Source organism: Amborella trichopoda, chromosome 8 (assembly GCF_054954075.1).
Source record: "Amborella trichopoda isolate Santa Cruz 75 chromosome 8, AtrichopodaSantaCruz75HAP2 v2.0, whole genome shotgun sequence".
Classification (NCBI taxonomy): Eukaryota; Viridiplantae; Streptophyta; class Magnoliopsida; order Amborellales; family Amborellaceae; genus Amborella; species Amborella trichopoda.
In genome coordinates, this window is record NC_142343.1 from 45,639,254 (window position 1) to 45,662,334 (window position 23,081).

General features: G+C 36.0%; 1 protein-coding gene across 2 annotated transcripts in view; it reads right to left on the bottom strand.

The window, feature by feature from the left end:
- MOR1 (ARM repeat superfamily protein) overlaps positions 1-23,081 on the bottom strand; it is a 38,701-nt gene that overhangs the window by 9,838 nt on the left and 5,782 nt on the right. For both annotated transcript variants that reach the window (XM_006842592.4, XM_020666024.2), the window contains 30 exons: positions 22,772-22,891; positions 21,675-21,777; positions 20,240-20,376; positions 20,047-20,112; positions 19,790-19,907; positions 19,255-19,298; positions 18,043-18,105; positions 17,828-17,932; positions 17,616-17,721; positions 16,623-16,735; positions 16,436-16,523; positions 14,201-14,301; positions 13,933-14,040; positions 13,689-13,794; positions 13,524-13,603; positions 13,292-13,438; positions 11,883-11,958; positions 11,592-11,716; positions 11,385-11,495; positions 11,120-11,269; positions 10,956-11,030; positions 10,256-10,334; positions 10,038-10,165; positions 9,841-9,942; positions 9,683-9,757; positions 9,502-9,597; positions 9,275-9,376; positions 9,101-9,202; positions 3,538-3,720; positions 3,329-3,440 (listed from right to left, as the gene is read on the bottom strand). In XM_006842592.4, coding sequence (XP_006842655.1) covers positions 3,329-3,440; positions 3,538-3,720; positions 9,101-9,202; positions 9,275-9,376; positions 9,502-9,597; positions 9,683-9,757; positions 9,841-9,942; positions 10,038-10,165; positions 10,256-10,334; positions 10,956-11,030; positions 11,120-11,269; positions 11,385-11,495; positions 11,592-11,716; positions 11,883-11,958; positions 13,292-13,438; positions 13,524-13,603; positions 13,689-13,794; positions 13,933-14,040; positions 14,201-14,301; positions 16,436-16,523; positions 16,623-16,735; positions 17,616-17,721; positions 17,828-17,932; positions 18,043-18,105; positions 19,255-19,298; positions 19,790-19,907; positions 20,047-20,112; positions 20,240-20,376; positions 21,675-21,777; positions 22,772-22,891 — 3,121 coding nt within the window. The remainder of the gene's footprint in view (positions 1-3,328; positions 3,441-3,537; positions 3,721-9,100; positions 9,203-9,274; positions 9,377-9,501; positions 9,598-9,682; positions 9,758-9,840; positions 9,943-10,037; positions 10,166-10,255; positions 10,335-10,955; positions 11,031-11,119; positions 11,270-11,384; positions 11,496-11,591; positions 11,717-11,882; positions 11,959-13,291; positions 13,439-13,523; positions 13,604-13,688; positions 13,795-13,932; positions 14,041-14,200; positions 14,302-16,435; positions 16,524-16,622; positions 16,736-17,615; positions 17,722-17,827; positions 17,933-18,042; positions 18,106-19,254; positions 19,299-19,789; positions 19,908-20,046; positions 20,113-20,239; positions 20,377-21,674; positions 21,778-22,771; positions 22,892-23,081) is intronic.

The following is a 23,081-nucleotide window of genomic DNA, read 5'->3' on the forward strand; positions in this document are numbered from 1 at the left end:
CTAAATTATGACCCTATATTGATAAACTGCACTGTTGTCACATATGGATACAACCACCATAGATGCATAATACTAGACAGGCTTACTGGGCTGTATAGCTCATCCCATTATTTCTCCTCTCCTTGTAGATTGATAGCGGCAGGTACGGGGATGAAAATTCGTGTTTGGCGGCTGGAAGACAAAGATATTGTTCTTGAAGAAGGTGCTTAGACCTTGTTTATGTATGGGCTGTTTGGCCCTGGTTTTGTTTTGTTCTTGATGGATATGTGTAATATAGGGCCTAGATGCCCCGAACTAAATGTAATATTTTGAAAGATTTTTATATTATGAATTTTGGTGTGCGGAGTTTTTTCCTTACTCTTCTACTAGTTAAGCTTGTCGCTTTAGCTCTCTTCTATGGTTTGCTCGATTTCTGAATATAAAGGCGTTGAGTCCACTCCCACCTGAGAGACAAACGTTACATTGAATCACGAACCCGCGCTCGATCGCCCGTCACCGCGTAAGGTACGGTGGTTGGGGGCAGGGTCGTGACATTTCTCAACACCCAAATCTCCATCCAAGTACTTGTCAAAGATTGGTGGTGAGTCCCAGTCCATAGCATGTTAATCATGAGAACCATTTGATCAAAATAAAATTTCTCCATGCTTTTCCTCAAATAGGCATTCATAAAACTTCGGGATCTCAACCTTGAGACCGGTTTCCCACCTACTACTATTCCTATCTATCGGATCCACTAATTCTCTCCTTGGAGCTTGATCAAAGAAAAGATTTATGGATTCTTCATCTGCCTCGATCTCATAATCCTGAAATGGGGCTTCCATCTGGGCTACACGTGGAGCTAGGGTTTCGACCAATCTCCTCAGATCTACAATCTCTCCTCATGAACTAGCATCAAAGGCTTCTATGGTTGTCGCTTTTCCTCCTTTTCCTTTGCATGGAGGCATGGTTTTTTATCTAGGACACAAAAATCAATGCTATAATAACACACTACAATATCGTGCTACATTACCATCCTTACTGATCGTCGGGCTCTGATACCAACCTGGCGCTCACCTAGTAGGTTGAAGCTAGGGTTTTGGCAAAAGAGATAGAGCAAATCCACATTTAGAGAACGATTCAAAAACCATAGGCAAAAGAAGGAGCACTTAATGCTTTAGAGTTTTGAATAAAAGTCCATAAAATAATCCCTCATTATGCTTGAGTACATCCCTTATATAAGAAAACCCTAATCAATACTTAATCTTGACCATCCATCCACTCTAATCATGGCCATATATTATAAAAGATATTAAGTGAATAAAAAGACATAAAAGACTTCAAAAATTACTACTTATACCCCTAAATGAATAAATGACTCGAGAAATAACTAAATTACATAGAAGGATAGATTCAATGATTATTTTGCCCTTATGTGGTTCTTCTTATAAACTTTAAGCATATATCTCTTATCTAGTTACTAGAGAGCAACATTCTAGCCTGCAGCACAAATAGACTTCATGGGAGCTTAGGAGAATATAGATGCTTCAGGAGACCCATGGAGAAGTCAACAGTCAGTCTACAGGCCTTCAACCATCACAACCCTCAATTATATATGTAAATATATGAAAAACATTAAGAGCCTATATTGTAGATGCCCGCCAAAGTGCCTTAGAGAGCTTTGTTGAACCCAAAAAGATATCCTTAATTCATCTCATCAATCAATCTCAAAAGATTGTTGAAAACAATAAAAATAATTTGCGCCTCCTAACAAGTGCAGACTCAGAACATCACCTGTTAGGAGGTGAGAGTTAGTTCAAGTGGAAGTCTCAAAAAGGGCAAGAAGTAGACCCAAAAGGACATGGTTGAAAGTAGAAAGAAACGATATAGGGACTTATAGCCTCACTGAGGGTATGGCCCTTAATAGAACAGAATTATAGACCAGGATTTATGTAGCCAACTTCAATTAGTTGGGAAAAGGCTATGATGATCATGATGATGAATAAAAATAACTTGCATCGTAAAAGTGTTCCAAATCAACCAATAAAAAATAAAAATTAACAAAAAAATGTGCTCCAAACAAATCCAACATCCCACAATGGACATAGACTGTCCAATTGATGGGCAGTGAGATGTAGGGCTTTAAGAGCCCAAAATCAGTTTAACAGCTTCAAAAAGAAAAAGAGAGAGAGAAAAAAAAAAGAGCTCAAAGTCATTTTTCTTTATTATTTTCTAAGCTCATCACAAGGTAAATCTAATATGTCTTGGAAGAAAATTTCAACTGGTAAAATTCCCTCGAGCTAGGTGTTTAGGCAGCTTACTGTAGTCTGTAGCTTTAGGCCTCCTGGACTATAATTTCCAATGTGTGGGTTTGCGCACACGAGCATGCATGCATTGTTACTTTATAGGGTTTTGTATGGTAGATTTACCAAAAATGCCTTAGCTTTTTGGTCAAGAATATTACTTTATAGGGGGTTGTTGTTATCATTTGACAAGCGGATGATTGATATTTTTGCAAAAGACAAAGGTATTTTTTAGAAGAGTATCATGTTGCTATATTAGTATAATCGTTTAGTCAAAATTTCAATGACACCCTTTATAAATGACAAAAGTACTCATCATACCTATCAAAAATTTCAACCACGCAGAATGGGGCTGAGGTTGCAGTGGTAATACCACCTGAACCCCAGTTAAAAGTCACATCCTCCATTCTCACTAACACTTTCAAAAACATTTACTCTTTCCAAAATGGATAGGGGGCCTATAATTCCCATTGATCTACCCAAAAAAAAAAAGTCAACAATGTCATTGCCAACTGACAAATTGCTATATGAGAAACCAAATACCTTAACCCATGTTCATGCCCAAACAACATAGCCTTGAGAGCAAAAGTTGTTAGATAATAGGATACAGCCTTGAGCAATTGATCAAGGTGCTCACAATTGCAATCTTGCATCCCATTCTCAAATCCTAGTTATGACCTACCAAAAATTAAAAGAAAAGAGAACCTCCAAGCTAACGAAAACGCCCTAACCAACCATAGATGTTTTGACAAGATTTTGATGGTGGAAATAGTGCCTGAAAGAATAGGCCTCAATTTCCACTAAGCAAAAAACAAACCGGGAAAGAGAAACCCTAGGGTATGAAATTCTGCATACTCACCATCCCAAACATGATAGCAAACAGTATCTATAATAATAATTTATCACTAAATATAAGTACAACTAAGATCAGAACCAGCCATATGAACTTGGAAGAATGTAAAACAACATAGGAAACGAACTACATCTAATTATGCAAGTACATTAATTAAAAATAAAAAAAACAAAAACAAAAGCAAGGAGCAGCTTACCAAGATTCTTGTAGGCAGTTGCCAAAGTATTTAGTGCAGCCTTTCTGATTTCACCATCTCGCTCAGAAGTCAACCCAGCGACAAGTTGCAAGGCCTTTAATTGTCCACTTATCTGATTAATTGAGAAGCAGACAATAGTGAACCATTTGTAAAATAGTTTGCCGCTAATCATATGGAAACAACCATGCCCAGAAATAATCTCAAGATACCTCTGCTCCATGATTATCCATCAAGAATCCGATAAGATCCACACATTCTATTCGAGTGCGATTATTTTTTGAACGCAATCCCTCCAAAATATAGAGAAAAAGCTTGGTAGGTGAATAAATGCATGCAATTTGCTTCGTCAGAGCACGCATTTTTTCACGTACTTTTTCAATGTTATGCCCCGACTGCAACTCAACCATAAAAAATAGAGAAAAAAGTTAGAGAATGAATAAGCACTAAAATAACCAAAACTCTTGGCAATCATAAGAACAAATGAAGAAAGAGTTTACATTGGTCCAAACAAACTACGCGAAACAACTTATAGTAAAGTCTGGCAATCATAAGAACAAATGAAGAAAGAGTTTACATTGGTCCTAACAAACTACGCGAAACAACTTATAGTAAAGTCAGCTAATGTTCACAACACGCTAGGATAAAGTACTAAATAGTGCAATAACGGAGACCGAATCAGATTAACAGTAACTGTGATGATACTTGGGAAATCTACAGAAAGAAAATGTCAAAGGAACAATCATTTCAAGGCAAGTACCAAGTCTTAACTCAGGACCAACATAAAAACGTTTCTAATCTCAATGAAGATACCCTTGAATAATAAGGGTAGCTATTGCCATTTTAATACAGTGAAAAGCATTTACACGATCTTTATCAAAGATAAGAAGATATCACTTATGCATATAAGCCTCAGTGGCAGGAACCTTAGACTGGGGCTCCCACACCAGAACTTCAATGAGTCTTCCACTAATAAACTCCACAGCTAGCTGCTTCCATGCAACTACAAGACAAAGTAATCAAACTACTCCTCTGCAAGTAAAAAGTGAAATCAGAATTCCCAAAGAACCAACATCTGAACATAGAACAAGAATAGACATCAATCACTTCCCCAAAAGAATTAACAACATTTAGCTTCACAGGCCGCAATCAGGTTGGGATCCAAACCTATTGGGGTGAAGCACCTCACCAGTTCCAGCAAAGTCCAAAACTAAGCCACAGTGCCATACTAGTTCCCACCATCAAGGACGTGTACGTGCAAAAAAAAAAAAAAATTTTAAAATGCAAACGCCAAGAAAGTGTTGATTTTACAATAGGGAATGCTACCCTCTTGGACGGTTCCTCAGCTAGTTATGAACTATAAGCTCACATCTACAATGGCCCTCTCATGTGTGGCACCAACTCTTTCTAGAGCCCCACTAGAGGTCTACACATTAGGACACTTTCAGATCCCTACAGAGAATGGACAGGAAATACAAATTAATGTTAGGTCATATGTTTTTTTGAAGATGAATGTTAGGTCCTATGTTAATGTCAATCACCAATATTTATTGCAGGAAAACTAAAAACCTCGAAGATGCAACCTAACATTATGGCACAAAGCATTAGAAGCTGGCCCATTGTCATATCAGTTACATGCCAAGAATGCATCACTTGGTAAAACCCCCCCAATGCCGAAGATGGTGGCATGTGTGAAACTCATTCTTAACAACAGCAATGAAAGATTGCAGTGTTGGAACTCCACCAAAATCTACTGAAAAAGCTTCCTATCATTCTTAAACTAGAACTCAATACAAGAAACCAACCAAGAATTCCATTTGCGATTCAACAATCAAAACATATGACATCATTCCTGTAGAGATTAACGTCCTTCATGAACTTCAAGAATGGTTCCCACTTCAAGTTGAACCTTCAAGCCATCTAGCAACCAACACTCTCGTAACAATCTCACCAATTTCGACACCACACAGCATACCCAATGAATAATTGTATCTAAAGGAACCACATCATAAAGCCACTCTCCCCACACACCCATCATAAAATTTTAGGAAACTCGGTATCATCAAGATCATGACCAAAAAATATAGCAAGAGATTCAGGATTCACTACAGTCAACCAAACATTGCCATTGGCCTTGTGTTTAAAGTTGTATAAAAAAATGCAAAGACAAGAGGCAAGTTTTGATATGCTGAATCTTTAACTACAGTAAATCTGAGTCTTGACTGAGACTTCATTACATTATTATAAAGTAAAACACAAACAAGTCTTATGATATATACTTCAGGTACATTTGACAAAACAGAACAATATTCACGTTATTGGAGATTTGAATAGAGGCATTCTAGGTTTTTATCTATTTGGATTATATACTATGCTGATGTGTTTTTTTGTGCCTCTTTGACTATCGACTTGCATGTTAGCATTTTCATAGATTTGAACTTTTTTACGTTTGGCTGAAAAAATCAATTTTGATTGATTTTTCTTGTTAAGCACACATCTTTCTATACAACGTAGCATCTCACTCACTATTGAAGAGAGATAGTGTATGCCAATATCTACAAACAGGAATTAATATGAAAAATGAAACCAAATAAATGACTCTCAAACCAGTAAAAACATTTTGCATACAGGTCTATTAAACCAGTAAAAATACACATCTAATTACAAATCGCTCCTCTTACCATAAACATGGATCATTTTACCCTTCTCGAGTGTACCCAAATGTGAAAAGGCTGATTACCAAGACCACATTATCCGACCTAAAGCCACAATGGAGCATAGAGCCATAGAATCAAACAATTCCAATGCTTCCATGCTCCGCCTTACCGGAGCACAGCCAGTTAAAACCGTGCTCCATAATACCGTATCTTACGCAATATGGTCACTCCAATTTTAACTGTTCTCCATGATACTATACCTTGAGCAATACCATCTCTCCAGTTCAACATAACATGTAAACAAGACCATATGGGTCTTTTTCAAGGGAGCAAGACCTTTTAAAGGGAGCAAGACCGTATCTCTTTGTACCATTTCTTCAAGCACTTTGTGAGCAGAGGCTAAACTAGTGCTTGAAGGAATACAAGTGTGCATGAATGTATCCAAGCACAACCCTGTTTTCACAACTTGACAATGGATGGACCTTCCTGGTTCAAGCTTTGAGAACAATGGGGGAAGTTGTGAGTACCAGGGCTAATGCTATTACTGAGTGTACTATTATGCACAACAATTTACAATGTATTCAGCCTCTACCTTCTCAATTTACATGGCCAGTGAGGCAAACTCAAACTTGCGAGAGATGGCCAGTGATGGAATAAGTGTTGACAGTGTGAGTGGTGGACAAAGGTGAGGGCAACAGATGGGGCCACAAGATTCCATTGAGCCTTGCATTCTCACCATGGGTACCTTAGAAGGCAGAGAGAGAGAGAGAGATTCTTTGTGGATTATGTTGGGGAAAAGCAAGGAGTTGAATAAGCAGAGATATCACAACAAACTCCACATTCATATCTAAGAAAAACTCAATGCTTCCCCATACTTTCTGCTCCCTATAACAAAAACAAAATGTTCTACACTACTAGTAGATAATACGCAGCCAATAGCCAATTTACCATTGGCCCCAAACTAATATAACCAGTCTCTGTATTCCCTAAGAGGGTACCACCTTCTTGTCTTCATTTTCCATGTACCACGCGTCTGAACAGTGAAGCATAGCAATTGTGGTGACATACGGTCCCTTCAATAGACATTGGCTAGCTGCAATGCTCCCCCAAAACCTGTATTGAAACCCTTAATTCCCTTCTGAATACACCACATGGGGTCCGATTTGATAATGATACAGGTTATAGCCTCCACCACTGTGTTTGGGCCGTGAAAGTACCCATTTGAGTTGCTCTCTTCCACTCTGACATCATTTCATGCACGAATAATTTGTGCCACTTATTAGAACAATTTTTAATTCTCCAAGCTTCTACCTTCAAATATCAGCAGGCCATTTATTTCCTTGAATATTTGTGCAAAAAGTTAAAGGAGAGGAGCCAGCAGAAACTGAAGTCCTTGTGTCCCAAGCAATAAAGGCTGGTTCAGCAATAAAGGCAGGTTCAGTAAGAATGGTCCCTGACTTGCTTTCCTTAGAAGGAACACAGCATTTACAAGATCTCCAGATAGTTAGTCCTTGCTTTCGCAGTCCTCAACGTTGGTGACCAACAAACCCCATCTACAGCTAAGACCTTGTGGCCATCATCCATCCATGAAGAAGAACAAATCAGAACCCAAGTCCATCGTGAAGCTTTCATCTCATAATTGGGCTCCAATATTTGAATGCTAACGGCACCTCTTCCATGCTTCCTACTCCAAGGATAATAGCCCAATCAATGTTCAAGAAGGTGTAGGCGGCCACCTAGGCGGTGAGGGCTCTGGGCCACGTAGGTGAGCGCCCAGACCCAAAGGCGGTCTTCGTTGTCTTTTTCTTAAAGTTGGATCCCCACACCTCCCCCTATTTTATTGTATATATTATATAATAATAATTACAAACTAATAGTATCTTTTTGGTTTGGCAACAAATTAATTATTATCACATGCAAAAAGCATTTTCGAGAAATTAATAATTACGCATTAATACTATTTTTTGGTTTACCAATAAATTCATAATTATTGTTACATGCAAAGAGTATTTTCGAGAAATTAATAATTACAGACTAATACTATCTTTTGGTTTATCACATGGAAAAAGTATTTTCGAGAAATTAATAATTTTGAATTAATATTATCTTTTGGTTTACCAATAAATTAATTATTGTTACATGCAAAAACATTTTTGAGAAATTAATAATTACAAATTAATATTATCTTTTAGTTTACCAAAAAATTAATGATTGTTGTTACAAGCAAAAAGCATTTTCAAGAAATAAATAATTATGAATTAATATTATTTTTTGGTTTACCGATAAATTAAAAATTAGTATTTCACATAAAAATTATTTTGATAAATTAATAATTACGAATTACTACTATCTTTTTGGTTTACCACTAAATCAATTACTATCACATGCAAAAAGCATTTTCAAGAAATTAAAAATTATGAATTCATAAAATCTTTTCGTTTACCAATAAATTAATAATTACAGTTACATTCAAAACCATTTTTGAGAAATTAATAATTACGAATTCATACTATCTTTTTGGTTTACCGATAAATTATATCAGAGGCGAAAAGCATTTTCGAGAAATTAATAATTACAAATTAATACTATCTTTTGGTTTACCAATATATTAATAATTACTATCACATGCAAAAAACATTTTCGATAAAATAACAATCAATAATTACCAATAAATCAGTACGACATTACCCAATACTGTCCCTCTCCACATGCCCCACATGGCTGAAATCCCCATGGTTAGGACCGTGCCTTACCTTTCTTAAATCTGAAAGGTATATGCAACAGGCATGAAAGAAAACTCGAGACAGCGCGAGTGGAGGTTTTCATGCCCTTAATGCTATAGTAACATAGTATAGATGACCTCCACTCAAAACTCTAAAATGAAATCCCTTTCCAATGATGCAGAACGCCAATTTGTCTTAGACCAAAGGGCAACATATGCTCACAACTCCTTATTTTACCCTAGGATCAATTAGAAAGAAAAAAGAACCAAATAAACACAGGAAAAAAAAAAAGATATTCAATGCACCCCATCTCCATTTTGGCAATAACAATCTGTAAAATAAAGACCTTCCATTCCATTCAATTACTCATCATTTCAGTCTTTGTCAAGGTATACCTTTTCTATTAGGCATGGGAGGAACATGGCAGCTTCAGCTTCAGTCAGACTATAGCCCTCATTCTTCAAAGTGTCAAAAAGCTCAGGAAGAAACTCCAGCACCTAAGAAGATTGCTAAATCAATCAAGAGAAGCCAAGCGAGTATCCAATAAATACTTCTACTAAAAAGAGTACCTTTAATAAGCATGTTGTGTTTGACTCGCAAAAACGCAGAGCAGTCCATCTTAAAAGAATATCCACAATTTCGATTATCTCCTTTCCACTAGCTGGGACAACCTGAATACATAAATTTACTCCATTTGTGAAACAGAACTGAAAACGATTAACGATCATAAAATAAATAAACAGAACCAAGAAAAAAAAATGACACGAGAATGAAATTTAACAAATTCAGGCAGCACCTTCTGCAATAACTCTAGACCATCCACTTGCTTCTTGAAGTCTGTGCTCAGAAGTTGTTTGTGCAAGTCTTCTCTGAAATACTTAACTATATCATTCTGCATGAAAAAGCCAGTTAGAAGAATGAGCATAAAACATGCCTTATCAAAGATAAAAAAACAAATCCAGAGCATAAGTGTGAACCTCCAAGTCCTGAATTTGTTCCAACCGTGGTTCCTCAAATTTATGTTTACGTATGATCAATCTCTCTCTGTCTTCCTGTCGTATCGAAAACACAAATCAAATGTATGTAATTAACATCCAAAGTAAGTTTGTATCAAAGTAGGTTGCACTCAAGATACCTTGCTCGAGTCCTTCAGGTTAAATAAAGCCATCCCCTGGATGGTAAAATCTTGGGCAGCCACCATAGCATCCTGCCTGGACACCTTTGTTTGATTACCTCTCTGCCCAAAATAGATTAGAAACCAAGTCTGTCAACCTATCTATTCATTCACAGGGGCACATATGTGAATTAACGGATATCAGGCACAAAACATACCAAGGTCACAACTTTGCCTCCATGCTTTGGTGCACGATCATTGCATCCATTTAAAGCAACTTTGCCAATCTTTGAATTTATTTTAGGCCCCGGGCCGTGGGAAATCATTTTAGCAGAGTCAGATGATTCTGTCAACCAAAAAAAAATGTAACTGCAAGCATTAGCCAAGTCCAAGGAGCATGTAAACAAGAAAACTAAGCTAATGGACCGGTATAAACCTTCAAGTACACCAGGCCTTAGCCTTTCAAGAATGATGTTTGAAGCTGGTCCAGTTATGTCCTTCAATGCCTTAATCACCTAGAGCAGAAGACAGGAATAAGTCAACAAAGATCAAAATATAAGAGGGCAAGCTTTCTATGCTTCCCCTACAGCATAGAAGTTCTATCCTCCCCCGTATCCAACCATCCATTCTGAATGGAGGGCTAAGATTGCCCCAATCACAACGTCACGTCTTTACACTATTTTATTTTTAATTATTTTTCTATAAACTATTTTGACACCAAATTTTGGACATCCATTCCTCTATTAAACTCGCACTAGCGAAAATATAAAAAAAAATATTTTCAATAAAATAAAATGGCCAACATACCCCTGAAAGTTCCAAGGGGTATTTTGGCCATTATATTTTATCAAAAAATTATTTTTAATATTTTTTATAGGTGCGCCCCAATGAGAGGATGGCACGTACCAAATTTTATATTCATACAATTTGTATAAAAAAAACTAAACATAAAATACTTTGAGACATCGGATCTAAGATCAAACGGTGAGTGGCTCTCTTGATCAAAATTGGACGGCTTGATGGTAGGGGGAGGATAGAACTTCTATGCTGTAGGGGAAGCATAGAAACCTTTCCCAATATAAAAATAACCTTCTAGAAGGAACCAGATAAAATCTATAAAGAAACTCCATCTATACCAGCTCCTGTCCACAAACTCTGACTATTTCAACAATCGAAGCTTCCGCAGCTTTCCGAACATCGGCAGATTTGTCCTAAACAAATCCAAGAAGTCCAAAGTTAACAAAAATGGTCATCTTCAACTCTCATTATATCAAACAGAAGAAAAATCAGATGGGTGTACCATCATCGCAGAAGAAGCAGACTTCAAAAGGTGCCAAACTTCAGATGAGTCAGATAGCCTGGTTAGCTGCTTTGATAGCCAATCAAGAAGGTCCTTCCTCCCCTCAGCACCGAGTTTCGTATCAGCCAGAGCAGTAGATATGTACGGAACCTACAACACAGAATTTCCAAACAAGATGAATGCAGGAGAGTCCATAGTTAAATTCAATAAACATGATACAAAAATTACCATCTTATAGACCGATCAAAGAAAAAAAGATAACTACCATCTTATCGAGATGGACAGCCATAACCCAAGCATCCAATGCTTTGATAGTGCTTTCTCTCATGTTCTTTTTATTGTCACCAAGGCATTTAAAAACATCTGAAAGGATACCCTGAAAAGTTACAGTAACAGTTGTCAGAGACATGATAAAATATGTGAAAGTTTCAAAGAATCAAACCAATAATGGAAGAGGGGCTTGAGAAAAAACCTTGCTGGCTTTATCAACTGCAGATCCCATTGCAGAAGCAATATTGCCAATAGTACCAAGTGTCAGAATCACCAAGTTCTTGTTGGTATCATACAAACGGCCTCTAAGAGCTCCGAATAACTCAGCTGAGAATCCACATAAAGATAGACACCAATTGAATAACATGACATCTTACATTGCAAACTGTTCCCTTCATAATAAATTGCTACTAGATACAATCAAATACTACACAATAACAAGTTGAACACTTAATAACTATGAAATCATATGGAAACATTGCAGCAAAGATACCAGTGCCAGTTGGCTGAATGCGTCGATTGGCTTCTTCCAAAATTTTATTGATTGATTCAATTGTTTCTGAACGGACCTGTAAAAAAACCCAAAAAACATAGATATTGCGAGGTAATTAGACCAACCTATGCTGTGTCTTTAGTACTGTACTTGACTATGTATCTATCTTAATTGTAATAACCCGCTATATTTTTTGGAATTATGCCTGTAAATTCTTAGAACCGCAAAGATAATATAAATTGCTAATAAAACATTAGCTTGTTCAAAATTTCAAATGGATTGCTAAATGGTAATTCCTAAATGCAAATTTCAATTTTTTCCGAAGCACCAAGAAGGCAAGGATACCAACACATTAAACACGGAAAAAATATACAGACTGGGTCAGCAAGCTTCAAGCTAAGTGTCCTAGACGAAGATGACCCCTAAAGAATCAAACAAATATCACATAGGACACCATGACTTTATGTTTGTAGCCTTCAAATATTAATTTGGAATATAAAGAGTAGACACAAAAGGAACGTCAATCAATAATTCGTTGAGAATTCTGGTATGAGAAGTAAAGAAGAAGATGATTAAGCAGATGATAACAATTGTGATGCAGGGATACATGCACACATGCATGCATCTATAGTTACATAGCTACTTACATACAGACAGAAGAAAATACTTTTCCTATAGCTTAGAGCATCTCGCAGACTTGGGAAAAAATGGCATAACAATTAACTATGATACTTCTATATAACTTTCTAGGTTTTACAATTGTAGTTTGTAACCTTTATTTTGAGCTTTGATGATCATAGACCATAGATAGAATCATAGACAAACTCCTCAGGGAATGTCTAATAGACTAGCAAAATTTATTTAAACAATGATAGAAAGCAGAACTAAAGAGCAATGGACAGAAAAAATAATCTTTTGTAAATTGTAAAAATATAATTTCCAAGTCTTGAATATAAGATAATAAACAACCAAAATTCCTAAATATCAGACCCATATGAGAACGTTCTTCAAATTTATTTAATTGTAGAAAAATTGGTGGTTTGTTCTATTTTCTTTTAATTTTATTCTTTTACTTCAAGAGAAATAAATCTTTCCAGTCAGAACAGTTAGATCAGATTGGACGAGAGCAGCCACTAGCACCAGTATGATGGCTGGTCCAGTCCTGATAACAATTGTAAAAGTGATGCAGCAAGAATCGGTAAGAAAATATGCAAGTAGAACCTCATGTTCATTGTGACATGTAATTCTTAAAAAAAAAAAAAACCTGATGCACAACCAGATTCTTTTCTTTCTTGAAAGGGATTCAGTTATTGCACCATAAAAACAAATTTCTTCACAGAATGGGGCAAAAAAAAAGTTAAATATGAATACACACCCAATCTTAGGTAATAGAAGTTTGTAAAAGATACCTTCCAGTCAGGGCTACTGAGGTTCTTTAAAACACAAGGCGTAATCTTCCCACTAATATCTTCCCGTGGCAGCCCATCCGACCCAATGGCAGAAATAACTGATGAATCTGAAGCCCTCACGGCCTTCTTTGGCACTGCAGCATCTCCCTGTTCAATGCCATACCAAGTAATTAGAGAACACGGCCCATGAGAAAATAAGTACAGGGTATGCACCATGACCAAACTAATATACCTCAAAAGGATTTTTGTCATACTCAACATCAAGTGCGCTAAGAAGTGCAGGCTTCACATCAGAAAGGAAGCCTTTAACGTCTGCAGTAAAACTAAGTCAGAAGAATACAATGAAAATTTTCAACTCTAACCACTACTTGATTTGAAGAGAAAGCAAATAAATCACCTGGACCGACAAACTTATGTAAAACTCCAATAAGCTTGATAGTTGAATTCCTAGCAGCAGCAGCACTAGACTGTAATCCTATGTCCTTACAGAAATCAATCAAATCCTGCACACAAATATCAGTCATTTTCTCTTATATAAGACAATGGAAATATACATTTGCAAAGCTGAATCCAAAAGTGAAACAAAAAGAATAAGAAAAGGCCAGAACAGACAACAACAAGAAGGTGAGGGATCAAGCTACCTTCAACTTTAAATGTGAAATGCCAAAGTCTTCAACAGCGCTAACCATCCATAAAATTCCCTCACTAAGAACCTTAGGGTTCTTGTGCTCTTTCATGATTTTAAAGAGCTAAAAAGTTTAAATAGAACTTGTAAGCAAACATTAACTCAAACATGTAGAACCAGATAAAAATTAAACAGTAACATTAAAAGTAAAATCAATTCATATTTAAACCTCAGATAAAATATCAACACCACAATAATAATTTTAAACAAGACCACATCCTTACTCTCTCAAAAACAAATCCAGGGCCCACTGCCTCAGAGAAAGCAGTAAGACACTTCATTGCAGGGGCACGTGTTTTAATATCTGCTACTCTTTCACTTATCCCTGAAAATAAACTCATAGATAAGAATACAACCTGAGCACATGCCACCCAGATCCTTCCCAAATAACCAAGCAGCTAAAAAGACTAATGGGCAATAGAAAAAGGGAATTTTGAATCGTACCCCAAATAGATAACCCCCAAATCCCGACCTTCCCAACATAAACCCCCAAGATAGGAGTTTTTACTCATTTATAGTCAAATACCACTCTTTGTAAAATTTAATTTAATCTTTCTTTTTAAATACTCTCTACCCAAAGGAGAGCTGCAAAGGCCTCCCTCCCACTCCCTCTGCCTCACCCTCTTCCCCTTCCTCCCACTCCCTCTGCCTCACCCTCTCCCCCTCCCCCTCCCTCCCTCCCTCCCTCCCTAAATTTGTGCACAGCGAATCAGAGTTAAAAAGAATGGTAACTCCTCCCTCTCTCACTTTCTCTAACCATCTCCGAGTTAATTGGATCAAAGCTACATCCTGAATTGAAGGATTTATTATTGAATACGTCAAAATCATTGTGTAACTGTTCAACAAATGAGCTTTAGCAAGGGCATTCGTTTACTTAAGATAAGAATATGAAAGTTCAAAGAAGGATCAGAAATTTCCAGAAACACATTCTCTTTGATTTTTTTTCTTTTTATGTATACAACGAATAAATTTTCAGCCATTGAGAGTGGAAAGAGAGGGGGGCGGGAGAGAGGGAGAGATAGAGATTGAGGCCTTTTTTAGTTTCCTTTAGGTAAAGAGATATTCTAGGAACAAGTTCTTTATACCAAAAAAGGGTACTATGGTCCATAAATGGATTGAATACCTATCTTGGGGGTTTTTGGTAGAAAAAGTTGGGATTTAGGGGTTATTTATATGGGATATAAAAGCCATGGGTTTCTTTTATGGAGCCTTATGGGTTGGGGTTACAATACAAATTTCCTTCAAAATAACTCATTCATTAGAACTTCAAAGCAAACAACAGATAACACTTTCAACACGTACACACACACCACCATCATCCAAGCCTTATCCCAACCACTTGGGGTTGGGTACATGCATCTTGTTCGGTTATTTCGCTCTATCAAGGACCATATTATATATATATATATATATATATATATATATATATATATATATATATATATATATATATATATATATAAAATATTGTTTACAATAAGACCATTTACCTTTGTACAGGGAGGTCACAGTTACTTACAACCATCCTATGTGAAATCTGATAGCTTGGGTGTGTCACAAAGTTAGAGAAAATTTCTTCTGAGCTTGGTCAATGAAATAAATGCAGCCACCCAATTTCACATCCAATGGTCAAAATTAATTGTGTGATGACTTTGTATCAAACGTGAATCGTCTCATCATATACTTATATATATATATATATAGGATTGTTTACAATAAGACCATTTACCTTTGTACAGGGAGGTCACAGTTACTTACAACCATCCTATGTGAAATCTGATAGCTTAGGTGTGTCACAAAATTAGAAAAAATTTCTTCTGAGCTTGGTCAAAGAAATAAATGCAGCCACCCAATTTCACATCCAATGGTCAAGATTAATTGCGTGATGACTTTGTACCAAAGGTAAATCGTCTCATCATATACTTTCCCTATATATATATATATATATGAGTAAACCTTCCAATAGCTGGGCAGCTATAATGAATAGTAATATAGGTCGAATCTCAGCCGTCAAATCTTCATCATATGGTTCATAATGCATATCATTATATGAATTTTAATTTTTTTCTATATATCTGATTAAGATGAGATTTTGGGTGTATATACCTAACACTATTGCGCACCATATAAAAATTTATTTTCAATAATTTAAAATGACCAAATTACCCCTATCATTTTTCAGGGGTATTTCGATCATTTTATATTTTGGGAAATGTTTTTTATATGTTTTTTAATTGTGCACCCTATTTTTTAGTACACATGTCTAAAATTTCATTATGATCTGATATCTAAAAAAAAAATCAAAATTCATATAGTGATATGCATTCTAAACCATATGATGAAGGTCTGACGGGTAGGATTCCACCTATACTACTACTCATTATAGCTGCCCAGCTATTGTTAGCTATTGTTTGTGACTAAAAGCTTAACAAATAATTGCCTTATTAACTAATTCGTACCTAAAATGCATAGTACTATGCATCGCTTCGGGAGTTTGGTGACCGTAGAAGCAATAAGAGTTATGACTTCAATAAGCTGCTGCTGAACCTATAGCGATTTGGAGAAGAAGTTTGCATTGCTCATTGAGAGGAGTATTAATTTCAAGACTGTTAAAATTACAGCAACAATAAAGGGTCAACAATATACCTGGACGTTTTTCTCACCCCAACCAGGAACATGACATAGTAAACGAATCAAGATTTCTGCAACCTGATCAAGATTACCAAGACCTTCTATCTCTTGTTTCAACAAGATCATTGCTGCCAAAATCATAAATCTCATTGTCATATTGGCATATTAGTTCCAGAATATGCTCATTAAATGTTTAACTTCAGAGCAAAAAAATTGAGTATTAATATATTCAACTTTGGAAAGAACGGGAAAAGGGGAAAACAAAGTTACGTCTAGAAACACCAATCAGATTGAACATTTGAAGTCAATGAGCATGACTAAACAGAGGTCTAAACAGAATGAAGTAGATTCAACCTACACTCGATGTTTATATGTCCGGAGAACAGGAACCGTGGTCTTGTGATTACATACAGTTCAGAGAAAGCAAGTCATCTTTTTTTTATCAGTAAAAAGTAATTCACCAAACTAAATTATGCATAACAGACAAATATTTTTCACAAACAATTTACTCAATGTCCTTTACAAAGTACATTACATTGACTAATTGTTAACAAAGTAATTATCAGGAGCCAAACGTAGCAAGGACGAGAAACAGATCTAATAACTTGGATTTGCATAACGATATACCAACAAGAAGAAACACTTGCAAGCTAACTATCTTCACCAGTAAGATTTTATATAATCTTATTAAAAAGAAACTATTTCATGGGATCACATAATTAAACTGTAGAATAAATATTATCCCATGCAAATAGAACTCAAGAACTAGTAGAGTTTCCAAAACTCCAACAGCTATATGTCGCTGACATAACAAACATTTCCATTTCTGAATTCTTAACAACATACTCTGTGAAGATTATGTGAACAGATATCCAGAGGACCACCTATATTAAAAAATGCCAAAAACAATCCACATCGAACTATTACCAGCACAATTTTGATACTTCTATATAATTCTATATACCCATTGAATATTTGTCAGGCAATGAAGAGGTAATAGAAGGAAACCTCCAAGTCTGTCCTTCCAGACACCACTTTTTAATTGTGATATTGTATCTGTTTGTAGAATAGATCCCAATCTTCCTTCAATTTCCTCCAAACTCATATCTGCAGGCTGAACATATGAACAGAAATGGTGATGCTCTATATTCTAGTGGCAGATGACATCTTCCGCATGACTATTATAAACCACAAATCTAGTGATCCAAAGTACCGCTTACTTCAACATCTTCAACTTCCACCAATGCAGATGCCTTTTGGGGCGCAGTAAGAGCACTCTTCTTCACAGTGCCAGATTTAGTTGACACACCTTTTTTGGTAACGGGCTGAAAGTACAAAAAGGGACATTTTAACTTAATAGAAATACGCAAAAAGTACGAATCAACCATTGAGCAGAAAAAAAGATATCCAAATGGGAAAAAATGAGCATAACCACCTGAACCACCTTCTTTCCACTCAACATGCTTGCTGCCGATTTTTTCACAAAGTTATCAGTTATCTGAAGCAAGTTAAAGGGAGTTAAAAAAAATGTTCCCATTCACTTGAATGAAAGTAAGACATTGCCCAATGTTATGAACTAAAGAGACTTACTCAAAAAATAAAAAAACACACACACGCACGCTCGCGCACGTGCACACACACACAATCTCTCTTGTCACAATCTCTTGTCATCAGATTTCAAATACAGTGGTTTTGAGTGTGCCATTGACTAAACTCAAGTTCAAAAAAAAAAATTCTCGAACTTTGTGAAATTCCCCAAGCCATCCAAATTGACATCTAATGGCTAGTAGCAATTGTGACCTCCTTGTAACAAAGATAAATGGTCTCATAGTATACATTCCCAATGGAATAATTACAAAAATCACATTATAAGGTCGATGCATTTGCAGGACAAGGCAGCTGAATCATAACTTCCAAACAAGCTTGAGGAGAATAAGCCCTAACATAAACAATGGAAAGAATAACAAGTAAAAAAATATAATAATAATAATAATAATAATAAATAATAATAGAAAGAATTAAGTTCTTAAAGGCCATGGTATCTCATCTCTCCATCACCATTAAGATGCAGAACTACACAAAATGGCACATACTTCAAAAAAGTTCTATTGATCAAAAAGAAATTCCTTTTGTGATACAAGAAAATTATTCATCATCCACCAGAAAACAAAATGTTAGCTTGTTCCAATCAATAATACTTCTGCTCCTTTTTCTTTTCCTATTGTTTATGCAACTACTGTTATTTTTCCAAGGCTACCTAAATTCAATCCCTTACATAACGTCTGTCTAAGATACATTATGCTCAATTGGTGACCAATTTTACAAGTATGATACTTCCATAAATCAGAAAATAACAGAAAATAAGTGCCTCATGTTAGAAGAAAAGCAGGAAGAAAATAAACAATAAAAGACCTAACTAATTCATGATAAAATATAGAAACTAAAGGAAAAAGAAATAGAAATCTCCAGATACAGGATGAAAGACAACACCAAACTATGACAACATTTCTTATCAAACATGTTGCTCCGTATTTTGCCAATAAATCTCCAGATATAGGATGAAAGACAAGACCAAACTATGACAACATTTCGTATCAAATGTGTTGTTCGGTATTTTGGCAATAAAAATTGCATTTGAACCACCAACCTCTGGAACAGATGAACTTAAGCCACCCCCACTTGAAACTGAAGCTGGAAGTGGAAAAGGGAAAATCAGTATATTTAAAACAAGGGAAAAGTTTATATAGAGCCGAGGCTCTAAACAATCAAATCTAAACAATCAAATCAGAGCTTACCTCAAAAATTTCATTAAAAGAGGTTGTTTTGATGCCCAAATATCCTCAAATTGATAATCTCAACATCAAGATGCATGAACATGAGAAAAAAATGGATTTCAAGTTTTCGAAGTAGTGTATTTTGTAAAGCATTTTTGGATTGTCAATTTTCAAGATTTTCAAGTTTTCAGAGATCTGTCGATCTATACTATTTTTGAAGCTTTAAACTTTATAAATAAAGATGAAAATATATTTTAAGGATATCACAGATTTCCAGTATTGAAACCACATTCCTCGACACTATTTTAAGGTAGGCTCTAATTTGATTGTTTAGAGCCTAGGTTCTATACAAACCGCACCCTTAAAACAATAACAATTGAACAGGAACACTCAATGCTGTAGTCATACCAGATCCTGTGCTAGGAGGCTGACTGCCTCCAACATTCCCTATCATTTCTGAGAGCTTCTTTTTCCTCACCTCATCCAGTTTCTCCAATGACCTCTCCAGAGGTCTCATACCAACCATCTAGAGGGAAAGGTGACACATTTTATCATAAAGCTCAAAGTAGCTAAGATCTATTACCCTACATCAAATGAAGTATCACATAACAAAAAAGGCAAACTAGTCAAGTACAAAGTAAAAGAAAATCGTTAACTTCTTGTACCTTAGCTATTGCTGCTAAAGCAGCAAATGCAGCATCTCTAACTTCTGGAGTTCCATCATTTAAGCACTGCAAGAATTAAATGAAAACATAAAAAGAAATGCTTCAGCACTGCAACTATCAAACAACCATGGCAATTTTCCAGGGCTGCACACCAAGAAAGATGGGATGGAATTCACAAGTGCCGTCCACATACCTCCATACAAATGGGGACATAATCCTTATGCAACTTAAGAACCACTGCTTTGTTACTTGTGTCAATACAAAATGTTACCCAGTTCAAAGTTAATGAGCGCACAAGAGGAACTTTATTTTTCACTGCTGCTTTCACATCTGCCATACAACAGAAACCAGCAGCTAAGGAGCTGAAATGGGGACAAAAGAAAGAAAAAAAATGCTCCCCCAATCTATACCACATTCCGTTGTGCGAAACGCCAAAAATATATCAATATTTTCTGGAAAAAAATGGTCAATCATGAAAAATTGACAGTTCATAAACAAGAAATTGAGTGAAGAAATGGACAGAGCTATATGGCTCCAATTAACAATTAATTATATTCTTAATAGTTATAGGGAAACAAAAAGCAACGAACTTCCGTTCTTAATTCGAAAGAGTACTCGATCTAATTAGACATTAAAAATGGATTAGTACCTGGTGCAGGAAAGAGTTCTCCTGTGAGTGGATCGTCAATTCTTTTTTTTTTTTTTTTAAAACACGAATCCTAACTACTATTTTCCATAAGCTGCTGGAGTAGAGACAAATGTGTATAAGAAACAGTGTACTGATAATGAAAATCCATTCCAAAATCAGAAGAGCGATTAGGTTGCCAAAATAAAGGATTGCTAATACACCATCTCTAATAACTATAGCATAAGGAGCACAAAAAAAAATTGATGGAAAAAGATAACACCCGTTGATTAGACAACCCAGGGTATCTATTGGTATTCCCATATATTATAGATCTTGCTTATTCCGACCCTATCACACTATGTATCATTTGGTCACATCAAACATAGTTGATAAAGGAGACAACATGAAATGGATGCATGTGACAAATGAACTAAAATACTAGGAGAGAGAGAGAATCAAAGACATATCAGCATGCTTTGAACAAGATATTGATGATTTAATAGGCAATATTGACACCATTCTCATGTGAGGGTAGGAGTGCCATTAAACAAAGTCCACAGAGATTCACATTCTAGAAGGTTTTGCTTTTATTCTGCCTAAAATACAGCACAAGCGTCAAAAGACCAAGAAATGGATAGACAAGAAACAATTAGAGAACACAGTGAACTTCAATAATTAAAACATAATTAAAATAAGAAACAACATGACCGATAAAGTAAGAAAGTCGACTAACACTGATTACCAAAAATAGACAATACTCAAAAATCATTGTTGTAAGGAATCCAAGTCTAGACCACCATTACACATTCTTGGGGAGATTTAATGTTAATTTCTTTATACTAAAACTCAAGTTTAGGGTTGATTCAATTGCAAATATGATAACACCAAAGTGCTAAAAAAAATAACAAAGTAGCACTATAAAAATCATCAAATGAAAATAATCATGAGAGACCCATTCAACCATCTAAAATATCAATAATTAGATACCATGCTAAGTTACCTTCAATAACATCAAGAAGACTCAAACAGCCAGCTTTATGCATTGCTTGAAGTGTTTGAGCAAGAGCATCTATGACTACCGGTTTCTTTTCCTTCAATTTTTCCTACAAAAAGTTGAAAAAAAACAGCATAAAAAATAAAGATAAAACGAACAGAAAGAAAAAATCATCATCCCAAAATTGCATGAATGCTATAAAACAAAAGAAGATGCTTCAAGAAAGCACTCAGAAAGCACAGAACAACAAACCCAGTAATAAGAAAAAAAATTATGTCTCTCATATTTTTCATCCCATAAGAGAACATTTAACTACAATATGAAGTAACAATCCAAGAAATCTCTTGCACATAATAGCACAAACTCACAGTTCCAAGTGTTCCAAACTTCTAATATGAATTTTAATAAACTTAAGGTTTATACAGTGTTTCAAAAAGCAGATCGCCCAGCACCTGGGCGGTCGCCTAGGCGGTTCTGGGGGCCTGAGCGCATTGCCCAGGCCTAGCCGCCCAAAAAAAGCGAATATCCCTGGGCACCCGCCTAGGCGGTTGCCCGCCCAGGGGCTGCAATGCCCCTCGTTGAGGGTATTTTTGGGTCATGTTTTAATACTAAAGGTGGGGTTTTAGGTTCATTTGAAACTTAAAACCCATTAGAGCCTATTTTAGAGAGAAAAATAATAATTTCTACTAGGCCGCTCAGGTTCCAGACGCCCGCCTTAGCGCTGGGCGGCATGGACCCCCCCGACCGCCTAACGCTTTTTGAAACATTGGGTTTATAATACATGCATCAATTTAACTTGATTCTTTAACCCAGCAGAATAGATTTTGTTAAAAAAATTGCTTAAATTTAAGCAACATAACTGAAAAACCTGAACTAACTTATTCCAGTTATCACTTTCCCAGGATTTGGGAATGAGCTTTGATTGGGTAAAGTGTTGACAATAGCAACATTAATCCCAATATCGAATCCAATCACTGAACTACCATAAAAAAAAGGTAATCACTATCCCAACCATAGGAAAACACCAATCAGCATGTCTATCAGATCGAAAAACTATCCCAAAAATGCATAGATAAAAGAAAACAACATTAAAATATACTCACAAGTAAAATAGGTAAAAGCATACGTGAGCTCCCAGAAAAATCCTTTCTTAAACCCCGTGCCAAATTCCCAATCGCCAGGATTGCTTCAGAAGCAACTGCTATGTTCACATCTGTAATAAGCTGTAAGGGTGCAGATGGTTTCAGTATTTTTCTTAAGTCCAGAGCATCAACTAGTTCTAAAGCTGCTACTTATGACTCTTAACCACCCATCGAATTGTACTCAGCCTTGTAATTTTTACATGTCTCACACCGATCCCAAAAAAAAAAGTGCATGCTTTACTGTTTTAGTATTCTTCACCACAGAACAAAA